Source organism: Globicephala melas, chromosome 11 (genome assembly GCF_963455315.2).
Source record: "Globicephala melas chromosome 11, mGloMel1.2, whole genome shotgun sequence".
Taxonomy (NCBI): domain Eukaryota; kingdom Metazoa; phylum Chordata; class Mammalia; order Artiodactyla; family Delphinidae; genus Globicephala; species Globicephala melas.
In genome coordinates this window covers 4014595-4028027 of record NC_083324.2, presented here as the reverse complement: position 1 = coordinate 4028027, position 13433 = coordinate 4014595, and the positions used below count along the sequence as shown (strand labels likewise).

At 53.5% G+C, this 13433-nt stretch overlaps 1 protein-coding gene across 2 annotated transcripts in view; it reads right to left on the bottom strand.

Moving 5' to 3' along the window:
* FGD5 (FYVE, RhoGEF and PH domain containing 5) overlaps window positions 1-13433 on the bottom strand; it is a 123159-nt gene that overhangs the window by 6805 nt on the left and 102921 nt on the right. For both annotated transcript variants that reach the window (XM_060307223.1, XM_030840855.2), the window contains exons 12-19: window positions 13257-13325; window positions 9419-9502; window positions 7823-7902; window positions 5491-5590; window positions 5037-5174; window positions 3887-4016; window positions 3011-3141; window positions 344-472 (exon numbers count right to left, since the gene is read on the bottom strand). In XM_060307223.1, the coding sequence (XP_060163206.1) occupies window positions 344-472; window positions 3011-3141; window positions 3887-4016; window positions 5037-5174; window positions 5491-5590; window positions 7823-7902; window positions 9419-9502; window positions 13257-13325 (861 nt within the window). The remainder of the gene's footprint in view (window positions 1-343; window positions 473-3010; window positions 3142-3886; window positions 4017-5036; window positions 5175-5490; window positions 5591-7822; window positions 7903-9418; window positions 9503-13256; window positions 13326-13433) is intronic.

Sequence of the window (13433 nt, the reverse complement as noted above, 5' to 3'; positions counted from 1 at the left end):
AAGCGGAGAACACAAAGGCGCTCTCTTTTAGGGAGTGCCAGCTTGTCCTGGATGCTGGGGCTGTGATACCCAAATGCTATGCTGCACAGGCTTGCCTGCTGTACCGCCTTAGCCCCACAAAGAAACAGTAAATTACTCAGATTGGAAATGAACGCATGGCTGCATATCCACATGGCGTCCCTCAGTAAACACCTGACCGACGTGGGAACTGACGTGGGAACCAGATGCTAGACTCACACCGCCCTCTGGTGAGGCACAGTGCACACCCCACATAGACAGTCTGAGGCACAAGCTTAACCCACGGGCCCTCACGGGAGAGGAGAGAAAGCAGGAACCACACTACCTCACTGGCCATGTAGGTGTAGAGCACTTTGCCTTTGATGACAAACCAGAGCTTCTTCCAGTGCCTCTTCCCTTTCTTACAACGGCTGAGATAACCGCTGATGGCGGAGCCCTCTCCGGAGGCGGCCACCTGGCAGACGGAAGCAGGGCGGTCAGGGCACCAGGTAGTAGACACGGTTTACACAGAGCCAAAATGACACTGCGAACCTGCTGGCAGGGTGTTTATACTGCTTTGGAATCTGAGACTTGGATGATCTCGGGATCCACCCAGCACCTCAAAGGCAGCAAAACGGTACCATATCTGAGAGACAGGATTTACCGACAGGATTTGCGGATCCTAGACACTGGAATCAAAAACTGCCTGCAGGAGTGCTGCCCCCTGGTGGAGATTCAGATTCCTGGTTCCCTGCCCTCAACCCCCAAGCCCCCAAATTACAAAACTGCAGATATTTGGGGGAAAGTTTCTTCCTTCTAAAATTGATTCTTATACTTTTCAGCTTATTTCTTTCTTATATTTAAGAGGGGATCCCTTTTGTACTGTTTATCTGAAAGGTTTTATGACCTCCTGCCTAATGAGTTTGTTAACTCCTCTAAGTAGTAGTAGTAGTGGTTGTGGTCTGTTGAACAGGCTTCATAATGGGGGCTAAGAACACAGGCTTGGAGTAGGACCAATCTAGGGCTCCAGCACAGGCTCTACCAGCTACTAGAAGGGTAATGTCAGGCCACTTACGTCCTCAAAGTCTCAGTGTCCTTACTAGTAAAACTGGAATTAAGTGACATAAGACGGGTACCTGTCAGGTACAGTGCCTGACCCACAGTAAGTGCTCCATAAATATTCACCCTACTATGAGAGCAATAAAGCCAGGTTTTGAAATCATTTCATCTTTCTCATTTTACAGGTGGGGAAACTGAGGCCCAGAGGAATGGAGGGATCTACCAAAGGTCAAATCCTGACTTAGTTGAAGAGAGGGTAAGAACTCAGATCTCTCAGCAAATGCTCTGAAGGTCAGCTAACTTCAGTGTAGGGAGAGGAAGCTACAACCAGCCGGGTGTTTTGAGAAGTACCAGGAAAGGAACCTGCCCCTCTCCGGGTCCTAGGACTTCTAACACCAGACTCGACTTCTCTCCCCACACTTGACCTGCTGGAGCAGCTCCAGAGTGAGAAAGGCAGAATGTACAGAACACATCAGGGAAACCGACTCTGCGGTCTCCCTCCCTGACAGATGCTCCAGAGGCAGCATTCCTGCAGACCTTCCCATGGGAAGCAGATCTCACTGCTAAGGTGGAGCTCCTGGGGGAAGAGGAGAGGGCGGAGAGGGACGGGCGCCCACTTCTTCTGGGGCTGCTGCAGAGCCCACGGTGTAGTCTTTGCTGAATAACAAAAAGGTTGTCACTTTGGGCAAAAACTGCCAACCTGGCTGGGGCAGATCCACACAGCACCAGGATCACAGTGCCCGGATACCCAGAGAGTGAGAACGGTTCTCGAACTCTGCACCCACAGAACACTCAGGTTCTATGAGCTCAGCTCATGCAGACACCACAGTGTGAGTGAGAGGGTGATCTTTTCTCAATTTGTGGAAAGGGACTAGTTAAATAAATGATGAGACAGCCACACAATGCAAGAAGTGTGAGATTTATGTGTATGAACTACTGTGAAATAATAATACTGAAGATAAATTAACTGGAAGAAATGTACAGAGGACCCAGTATATCATCTTTTGGGTAAAAAAAAGGACCTATGATCGTCTATCTTTATTATGTATATGCACAAAAATTTCTGGAAGGGTCCATAAGAAACTTGATGGTGGTTACCTTTGAGGGGTGGGACTGAAGGAGTCTGGGGAGGGACAGAAACTCACTTTTTATCATATAGTCTTCTGTGTTGTGAAAAAATTTTTATCGCCTATGTGTTATTTACAAGATTTTTAAAATGCAAAAGGAATTAAGTTAATGGACAGAACTGTACTCATTTAAAATTTGCATCCCCAACACTTTTTTATTACCACCTGCTACTCAATAATGAATATTAATGAAAAAACTTGGAAACAGCTGATCACTCTTCTTTTGACAGCATGTATATTCATGGCACACATTTGTTTGTGGTTGTGATTAGAATACAGACATGTAATCTGGTCCTGTTTCCAGAATGGAATTTAGTTTAGCTAATTCTGAGGTTTCCTGCAAAGAGCCCCACGACCCTTAGGAGGCTCACCACCTGAGCCCGTGTGGGACCCCCAGGGTGAGAGAATGGTGCAAAGCTCGGGGGCGGGGGGAGGGGGCAGGGAAGGGCTGACGTGGGAGACCTGAGCCAGGACAAACAGCTTGAGACCCAAGTGCCCGGGTGATCTGTGCAGTAACCCTGGGGACTAGGTCTAGGCTGCGGGGACAGGTGCAGAGAAGGATGGGAGAGATGTCTCCTAGCACCACCTACAACCACTTGGGCTCCTGTCCTCTGTAACCAACAGGTGTCTTCTCGGTCACCCAGGAGACAGGCCTGTGCTTCAGGGCTGCCTTTGTTAGCGTGAGTCAGGACACCTCCCATTAGGGATCCTCTTTGTCCTGAAGAGCCTGGTCCGGCTTGGGTGGGGGGTCCGTCCCTGTCCACTGAGAAGGACCGAGAAACGTCTCAATCCCCAGCCTCCCATGCAGGTAGCCCCACCTGCCTCACCTCGGTCAGTGCCGAAGGGACTTTTTTCTGCTTCTTGAAGGCTGAGGGGTTGATGCTCTGGAAGACGGATGAGAAGGCGCTACTCGAGAAGCGGGTGGAGGACAGGGGGAAGCTCATGCTCACGGGCCGCCCTACATCAAGACAAGCGCCGGAAAGGGAGGTGAGAGTCCACGCGGATGGGCACAGAAGCCACGTGTCTGTGAAATCTGGGCTCCCGTCCCTCCCAAGATGGGACCCAGCCTCACTGGGGCGGTTCAGCGTGACTAGGAAGACGGGCACAGCCCCCTCTGCTAACACAAAGGCGGGGCTGGGGGCAGGCCTTCCCTGAGTGCTGGCTAGCCCCTCTTCTCCAAGTCTCCATGAGGCTGGGCTGTCCTCTCCGATGGCCTCAGGTGGCCCTGGGGGGTGGGGGAGGGGGAGTCTGGTTTTAGGCCCAGGATCCACCTGCTTTCCTTACAGCTGACCCTGCTCTGCCGAAGCCTGTCCCCTGAGCAAGGGCTCTCACAGGCCAGCTCAGCTGCCTCGGGCTCCTTTACTGGAGGACCCTCAGCCCCTCCGCGACCATGACGCCTCTGCTCTCCATCTCGTCATCCTTATTGCAAAAAGGCCCCACGGAACACAGGCCTGCAGAGAGGGCCGCTACGCAGAGCAGACGTGAGCGCCGGCCAACCGTCCTCGCCACAGACGCGTGGACCCAGCGTTTCCCAAACTTAGCTGTCCATGGAACCCTTCCCCTGGGTGCACCTATGCACTTTCTACAGAACCAGCGTTTGCGGAAATGGTTTCCTCCTTGAGGGCTGCTTTTGTTCAGAGCCTCCCCAGGAAGGTGGTTGGGAGAAGCCACGTGGGGAAGAAAGGGAGGGTGGTCCCCGGTACCTCTCATCAGGCCTGGGATGTCCCCGCCCCTCTTCTTCAGCTCCCCGTAGCAGCCGTCACACACCTTGGCCATGCGGTCCTTGAGGTACTTCAGAGGGTACTTGTTCCTTGAGCAGTTCCGGCAGACGATCTGGTGGGGTGATGCATGTCAGAGGGTCTCACCCTCCCAGCACGCACACAGCGACGCGTCCGCGCCCCCTGCCCACTCGCTCCCACCTCCTCCAGGGCCCCGTGCTCTGAGCACAGTAATTATGTTTCTGTGCAGGTGCTTATCTGTTTTTCTTTTCTAAAAATTTCTAAAATACATAACATTATTTTAGTTTCAGGTGTACAATGTAATGATTCAATATACATATATACAGTGGGCCCTCCATGTCTGTGGCTTCCATATCCCTGGATTCAACCAACTGTGGATCAAAAACATTAGAAATATTCCAGAAAATTTCAAAAGGAAAATGTGAATTTGCCGTGTGCTGGCCACTGTTTACACGGAATTCATGCTATGTTTATAACTATTCACATAGCATTTACACCGTATTAGGCGTTATAAGCGATCTAGAGGTGATTTAAAGTATACGGGAGGATGTGCGTAGGTTATATGCAGCTACTACACCATTTTACATAAGAGGCTTGAGCATCCTCGGATTTTGGTAGCCACGGGGATCCTAGGATCCTAGAACCAACCCCCTGTGGATATCAAGGGAGACTGTACGATGAAATGCTCACCACAATGTCCAGCTAGCATCCATCTACCACATACAGTTACAATTTTCTTTTCTTGCATGAGAACTTTTAAGATCTACTCTCTTAGCAAGTTTCAAACATACACTACACTTTTGCTAACTATCATCACCATGCTGTAAGCTGATCTGTTTTTCTGATGAGCCCGTGCCCTTAACCGTGACAAGATGCTTTTCATCCCAGGAAAACCACCACATCCGCTACGACTTCCTTTTGAGAGCTTGCTGGTGTAGTGGGATGGGCCTGGGATCTGGAGTCCTGGTGGGAGGGTATCAGTAAAAGGGGAATTAACTTCACAGGGTTGGTGTGAACATGCTCCACTCTGGGCCCGACACGCAGCAGCTGCTGGACGCCCCCCGGTCCCCACCCAACGCCGCCGCCACGCCCACGGCCCCCGACGGGGACTCACCTTGCCGCAGGCGTGACAGTGGTGGCGCCTCAGGGTGAGGGAGAAGTCACAGCCACAGTTCATGCACATCATCACGTGTGTGACAGGCACTAGGGTCGGGGGCCTCTCCCCCAGGCTGACCCCCAGCCTCTCTCGTATCTGGAACAGCGGAATCGGACAAGCAGTGGGGTCAGGAGACCAACTGGATGGACACCCCCCTACCCCGTACGGGGTGTGCACGTGTGTGGGCGGGGTGGACTCCTCTTCTACAGGCTCCCCTGCAACCCCCAGGGAGCTGACCTCAGTTACAAACGGAGCCGTAGGTGCCAGGCTCTGGGCTGCACAGTGATTATCCTGAGCCGGGCACGGGGAGGACCCAGGGCCCTGATGGAAGGAGATGCGAGGCCTCGTGGGTGTGCAGGGGCCCCAGGGAAACCCAGGTCTGTGAGACGGGTGCCCCAGAAACCCCGCTCACCTCCACGCTATGCTGGAAGGCAGCCAGAGCCTGGGCCTTGGAGTCCTCAGGGAGGGCTCTGCTCAGACAGCTGTGCCACTCGTCCCTCTCTGCACAGGAGCTGTGGGCATGAGCTGGAGTGAGCGAGGGGTGCACGAGGGCTCTGCCTTCTGCCCTCTGGGGGTGGACCACGCCCTGGTGGCCCCACCCCTCCCCCACACCAGAGCCTCTCTCCCCCACGCCTGAAACCCCACTGGCCAGCCCAGCCACCTGCCAGACGGGCCAAGGCTTGCACCGCGGCACCTCTGCTTCCGAGCAGGCGGCCCCAAATGTTACTTGTATTCGGGCTCTGCCCGTAACAAGGGAACATCCAACACTGCTCCTCTAACTCCCAGGGCTGTTGTAGGGACCAAATGACACGTGTGGTGTGGAGGACTCTGTCGAGGACACAGCACCGTGCAAAAGCAAGGGGTCCCACACTTTAGGGGGGCAGGCTGGCAGGGGGATGAGGGCCAGGTACCACTGCGAGGGTGGGTGGATAAATGCTGGCAACGGTCACCGTCCCACTCTCTCCATCTTCCTCCTCAGTTTCCCACACAACTTCCCACTCACTCATCCAAAACGAAGACTTCCCATCCCTGCTCCGAGCCTGGCGGGGTCTCCTGAGTGGTGAGAGCCACACCTGGCCTGAGCTGCCCCAGAGCAGCTTCAGAGTGGAAATTCTCACAGAGCCCCCTAGATGTCATTCCCACCCCGTACTAAGTGTGTGGACTCAAACTAGAAGAAGGGACCGGTTTGGCCTGGAAGGGAGGGTGGTGGGCAGCCAGATGCCACATCCCTAAAAGGAGATGCATGAGTCCCCTGGAAGCTTCAGCATGAAGTATCTGGGGCTAGCAGGAAGGTGACTGGCCTGACAGTGACAGTGGCTCCTTGAGGCCACTGGCCAAAGGGCAGTGCCTCTGCCTAGGAGAGACAGGCAGCCCCACCTGAAGCGCTAAGCGTGGCTTGTCACTACCCTCACTTCACGGTTGGGCAAAATGAAACCACACCCTGGGCCTCCTCATGCCCCTGATTTTACCTAGAGATAAGGAGAGGAGAGGCCATGGAAACCCACCCAGGCATCACCTCCTCCAGGAAGCCTTCCCTCACTTCCCCAGATGGAGGGGTCACTCCTTAGAATTTCCAAGGCTACTTTTCCCCCCTCAGGCAGTAGATAGTAGTGGAGAAGTGCTCTGGCTCACACAGTCCTGCGTTTGAACACCAGTTCTGCCTCACATGGATGTGGAACCCCTCTCTAGGCCTCAACTCCCTGCACATGGGAGGAGCTGCAGGCCCCACCTCCGAGGGTGGTGCTGAGGATCCGAGGAAGCGCCTGACACCTGGCAGGTGCCCAGTGTATGTCACCTTTGTCATCACTACTATTACAGCAGTTATGCTCTGTTAGGTCATAACTTTCCAACCTGTAAAGTGGGCTCTTCTGAGCAAACCAAGGCTTAGACAGTTTGTATCCTCAGCACAGGACTGGGCACTGAGGACGGGAAAGCGCATCTATGACAGAGCGTGTGCGTCAGGCCAGAAGTCCCATCCCACACCCAGAACCACGCCCACAAAGGGACCTGCTGCCGCCCGGGTCACACGCTGGCTGGGAGGGAAGACACTCCAACCTGGGGAACTCTGTACCCCTACTCTGCCCAGAGAGGCCCCTGGCAGGAGCCCCCGCTCCCTGGTTTCTGAGCCCCTCCTCCGCACCCTGGCTTGACCTGGCATTGCCCCGAAAGAGGGAGGGGGGAGCCCTTTCTCTGCCAGAAGCCAGCGAGGAGGGGTTCCCGGGGCAGAGCTCGAGGGCCTAAAGAAAACAGCCATCTCTGATAGAAAGGCCTTACCCCCAAACAGGGAAAGTAAAATGATGAATGCTCACTCCTTATTTTTCTCTTGCTCTCCAGACCTGGAAGCCTAAACGCAGACCATTTTGTAAACTAAGGTGCACTACGCACTTTTCATTGGCTGTAACTTTTCTTACTGCTGCAAAGACCCAATAATCCTTAGGGTTTTACAATGATGAGATATTTTTATATTTAAGCAACGGGCTCTGGAAACCCCCGAGATTCTATGTAAAGTTTTATGTGTATGCTCATTTTTTTTTCTGGGGAGAGAAGCCATAGTTTTACCAGATTCTCCAAGAGGTCTGTGATCCCCAAAAGGACAAGAAATAATGAAAAGACAAAAGTCCTTTACCCAAAAGGATACCGAAATAAAAATGACAACACTTCCAGCACCTGTTATTCCAAATGTTCCCACCAGCAAAATCCTGCCCCTTCTGCCCCAGACCGTCCCTCCTCTCCCCTCCTCCTACCTTGCAGACAGGGTCAGGCAGGACTCGGAAGTCTCGATCTTCAGGGCATAGGGCACTTTCTCCATCACAGGGCGGCTGACCTGGAAACCAACAGCGGCCCCTCAGGATGGGGGCAGGAGGGGTTCTGCCACTGCCCCACTCTGAGCCTGAGTTTCCTCATTGTAAAGGGCAAACCTTTCTTATGTGGAAGATGGAGGGGTGTGTGTTTGTGTGTGTGTGTGTTTGTGTGTGTTTGTGTGTGTGTGTGCACAGGCGTGCGGTGAGGGCTCGGCTGCCGACTCCAACTCTGTGGCCACCAGCCCACACCCAGGAAGGCTACGAGCATCCCTCTTAGGACCCATCGTTCTGGACAAGTACCTGTCCAATGGCCACCCTCCCTCACGGCCTCCGTCACAGACTCCTGAGCAGAAGCTTTGGTTCAAAAAGGGAAGCCGCCTCCCAGCTGAACGAGGTGCTTCCCTTCCCCTTCTCCAGGTTAGGAGCCTCAGGAGCGGGAAAGCCCCTGCAGGGCCCCTACAGCATGTTCCCTCCCGTCCCTCCGCCCTCCCAAATGACAACCCACACACAATTCCCCCACTTGAGTGCTCGCCCCTCTGACCCTGTCCCCACGCTGGGCTGGAATTAACTTCCTAAAACTTCCTACTCATTGAGAATCCCCTTCAGCTCCCAACCAGCCCCGTATTCGGGACCCAAGTTACAGCAAGTGAGGTCACAGCTGTGTCACTTTCCCTTCTCTCCAAGCTCACCCATGAGAATGTCCAGCTGGGCTGGCATCTCTCTCACATTTAAGAAATACCTGCCACTTGAATAGGTATTTGCACTCCCATGTACATTATTCACAGCAGCCAAAAGGTGAGGGCAACCCAAGTGTCCATGGATGGATGATGGGTACACAAAGTGTGGTCTACACATACGACGGAGTATTGTTCAGCTTTAAAAAGGAAGGAGATTCTGACACTTGCTACCACATGGATGAGCCTTTAGGACATTATGCTCAGTGAAGTAGGCCAGTCACAAAAGGACAAACATCGCATATGATTCCACTTATATGAGGTCCCCAGAGTAGCTAAATTCACAGAGACAAGAGAGTAGAATGGTGGCTCCCAGCGCCTAGGGGAGGGGGATGGGGAATTAGTGTTTAATGGGGACAGAGCTTCACACTGGAAAGATGAAAAGAGTTCTGGGGTGGATGGTGGCAGTGGCAGTACAACAACGTGAATGTACTTGATGCTGTCAAATTGTACACTTAAAAATGGTTAATTCATATTATGCATATTTTACCACAATTAAAAAAAAACACCTGCTTGTTTCCTCCCTCCAAGCCTTTCCTTATGCATTTCCCTCCTCCTAGGACCCCCTCCTTCTCTCCCTTCCCTATTTGTCCAAATATTATCCACTCTAAGGGACTCAGCTCCCCCACCCAGGAGGCCTCCCTCAGCCTCACTCTCCCTGGACTACCTACAACAGAATCCTGCTGTAACTCACAACCCAGGCTCCCTCACCTCCGCTGGTCTGTGAGCTCCACAAGCAGGGCTGTGTCTCTGCCTCCCCTGGGGTCCCCCCGCCCACCCCAGGGCACCCACCCCAGGTATCTACCTTCATGCTGGCCACCGCCAATGCGTTCTTCAGCCGGTACTTCCCATCCTTCTGGGGATACGTGTATAGGAGCACATCACTCATCTGGGGAGAGGGGAACCCCATCAGACATGTCTTGGCCCCAGAAGGCTGTGCTGGGTGTGTCCTGGAGCATCACTGAGCAGAGGCATCTTGCATTCCCCGTGACCCACACAGGAGAGCAAAACCACTCTGGAGTGAAACAGGACACCCTTCCCCACAATTCCACTCTGACATAAATACCCAGGAGGAACAAATGCAGATGCCCACAAAAAGTCAGGTATGGGGGGTTTCCCTGGTGGAGCAGTGGTTGGGGGTCCGCCTGCCAATGCAGCGGACATGGGTAAGTGCTCCGGTCTGGGAGGATCCCACACGCCGCAGAGCGGCTGGGTCCGTGGGCTGTGGCCACTGAGCCTGCACGTCCGGAGCCTGTGCTCCACAGCGGGAGAGGCCGCAGCGGTGAGAGGACCGCGTACCACAAAAAAAAAAAAAAAAAAAAGTCAGGTATGGGAATGTTCCTAGAGGCTTATTCATAACAGCCCCAAAAGCAAACAACCCAAATGTCCATCAACAGGTGACTAGACACAGAAACTGTGATTCATGCACACCTCACAGCCACACAGTAACCACAGAGCAGACAGATACATGCCTGATGACAGGGTTCAACCTCCAACACATGCCAGGGAAAGAAGCCAGACTCTGGAGTACATGCTGCTTCATAACATTTATATGAAGCTCCAGAGCAGGCAAAACTAATCTATACTGATGGAAACAAGGCCAGTGGTTGCCGGGGGTGGGGGTGGGGGAAGGTGCCTGACAAGGGGCACAGGGCAACTTTCTGGGGGCTGGATATGTTCTGTACCTTGACCCAGGTGGTGGTCACACGATGATATACAATTGTCAACACATACTAACACGTACACTTAAAATTGATGCATTTAACTCTATATAAATTAAGCCTCAGGGACTTCCCTGGTGGTCCAGTGGTAAAGAATCCACCTTCCAATGCAGGGGACACAGGTTCAACTCCTGTTCGGGGAACTAAGATCCCACATGCCGTGGGGCAACTAAGCCCGTGCGCCACAACTACTGAGCCCACGCGCCTCAACTAGAGAGAAGCCCGCACAACTAGAGAGAAGCCCACGCGCCGCAATGGAAGATCATGCATGCCGCAACAAAGATTCCACGTGTCGCAACTAAGACTCAACACAGCCAAAAATAAAAATAAATAAATATTTAAAATTAATTAATTAAGCCTCTACCAAGCAAAGTGAAGGAAGGAAGGGAGGGAAGGGGGAAGCTCCTTGGGGACAGGGAGCTGGTGTGTTCTATTCACTGCCGTACCTCCAGCAGTGCAGTAGGTGCTCAATTAATATTTGTTGAATGAACAACTGAAGCTTCCTGCCCTGAAGAAGGGCAGAGATGAAGAAACATAAGGAAAGTCACTTCTCCTCCGGAGAGAGTGCTTCTGTTTGGCTAAAAGTTTACAGCTTGAAGAGCCGATGTCACGCTCTGGGTGGGGCTGTGGGCCGTCAGTCCTGACCCTGCTCTGCAGCAGCTCTGTGAATTTGGACAAGCCGTTGCCCTCTCTGAGCCTCAGCCTCCTCACCTGCCAAGCGGAGGACATCCCTACCCCCACATCACTACAAACATTGAGAGTGGTCCCCAGTGAGCCCCTATGCGTGGGAGCCAAGGCAGACTAGGGGTGTCCTGAGGATAGAACAGGACAAGGCATCTCGGGGTCTGAAATGGAGCAAGAACTCAGGATTTACACTCCTCTCCCTGCAGACAGAGTCTGCTGAGGGGACAGAATGGGTGAGTTTTCCTGCCACCAGCTCTCCTGGCGCTTCTGGCCAGGGTGGTGCGGGAGACCCGGCCTGGGCACTGAGCTGCTGTGTGACCTCAGGCAAACCCTTCCTCTCTCTGGGCCTCACTGTCTAAACAGAGTTGGAATAGACCAGGGTTGGCAATTTTTTCGTAAAAGGCCAGATAGTAAATATTTCAGTTTTTGTGGGCCAGATGGTCTCTGTCGCAACTGCTCAACTCAGCTGCTACAGCCTAAAAGCAGCCACCGACAAATCATAAAAGAATGCGTGAGGCTGCGTTCCAATAGAGCTTTCTGAACAAAACAGGCAGCAGGCCGACCCCTGGGTCAGAGGAACCTTCAAAGCCCCTTCTGGCTCTGTTCTTCTAACACTGACAAGAACTACTGGGCATTCCACATGCACTCCTGGGCAGGCCAGGTGCTGGGCTAAGCCCCCGGAATGATCTCAATTCATCCCCCAGCAATTCCCTCAGGCAGGTGCTGTTATTATCATCCCCATTTCACAGAAGGAGAAACCGAGGCACAGACTGGCTAGACAACCTCCCAGGATCACAAAGCTCATCAGCGGCAGAGCCAGGGTCATGAGTAAATGAGGGTGCCTCCAAGTGTGTGCAGGGTAGTGTGTTGGTGGTGGTCACACCCCGCCCACCATGGGGAACCCTCCTGTGTCACTACCACAGCAGTTCCAGCCTCCCTGCGGCTGCCCCTGGAGCCCCTGTTGCCATGGCAACGCCACGAGCACCCAGGGCTCTATGAGTGGTCCAGGACCACGCTGCCTGCCTTGCACTGCAGCACCAGTCAGCCAGAGGGAGGGGTTCTCACGGGAGGTGACAGGTGGCTGCGAGGAGGGAACAGAGGGAGAAGAGCCTCTAAGCTCAGCGCCCCTTGTGCTCTATGAGGAGTGGAGTGACCCACTGAGGTCGGGCTGGGGCCTTGGGACACGTGCCACAGAGGCTCCCCAAACCCTGATGGGCAGCCGCAGACGTGCCGCTTCGGTCAGGCTCAGGATTCCCCTGCTCAGGACCATGAGCCCTCTCTGGAATTCAGTCCCCAAGTGGCAGAGGGTCTATCTGAGGCCTGGTGTAGACCCAGCTCGTGAGTGGAAGACCCCATCTGCAGCCAATGACTCCACGAGACTCACAGAGGTCCTCCAGACACACCACGCTCCTCCCGCCTCTACGTTTGCCCATGCTGTTCCCACTCCTCCAATGCCCTTTCTTTGTCGGCCTGTTCCTACACACTGACTCAGAGCCTCTCTCCTTTTACTCTGCACACAATTGTAACAAAGTGTAAGGAGACTGTTAGGGCAGCCACAACTGACAGTAACAAGAGATGACAGCTAACGGCGAAGGAGCAGAGAGAAAAATTACATCCAGCAGAGAGAAGAACTTAAAAGGCAAAACTACTTGCGGGGCGGGCGGGGGGGGCATGGGCTGGGTCTCAGGACTGGGGCAAAGAGCTGCTTGTAGCTCAGTAGCCACTGAGGTTGATGTTACTATACCCCAGGCCTGGACACTCCCTGGTGTTCCAGACTGTGGCGGTAAATCATCAAAAATGTTACGTATATCCCATCCTGTGCACAGTGGAGAAAGGGCTGGGCTCGGGTCAGAACCCTGGTTCCCTTCTGGACCTCTGCCACCAACCTGCAGGGAGATCCGGCCAAGTCAACCCTCCTTTCTGGATCTCAGTTTTCTCGCTTGTTAGATAAGGCAGTTGAACAGCTATTCTCGGTTTAAGAACTTCTTGGTTTTAGGATGGGCACCTGGGTAATTAAATTTTGGCAACATTCCCCTCAAAATCGTTCAAGTAATACATTAGGGATGGATTGTAAAGCCCTCAGCTTTCTGGAAAGCTCGGCTATTCAGAATGATCCGCACCCTAAGGATTAGGCTCTGGTCTAGTCTCCCCTTTGCTTGCAGCTGTCCTTGAGTACTGCCCCAGAACACTTTACAGAACGTGACAGTCCTGGGGCCTGGATGGGGGCCAGGTACTTACCAGAAACAGGTGTCGGGGGCGTCTGTTTTTCCCTGTTACTTTCATCAGTGTCCCTTCTTTCAGAAACTCCTGTGAGGAGAGAAGCAGACCTCCGTGGTCAGGCTGACACCCCCCTACGTCCTGGAGAAGGGTGGGGGGAGGCCCTTTAGTGGGAAACAAATTACGGCACCTCCCAGA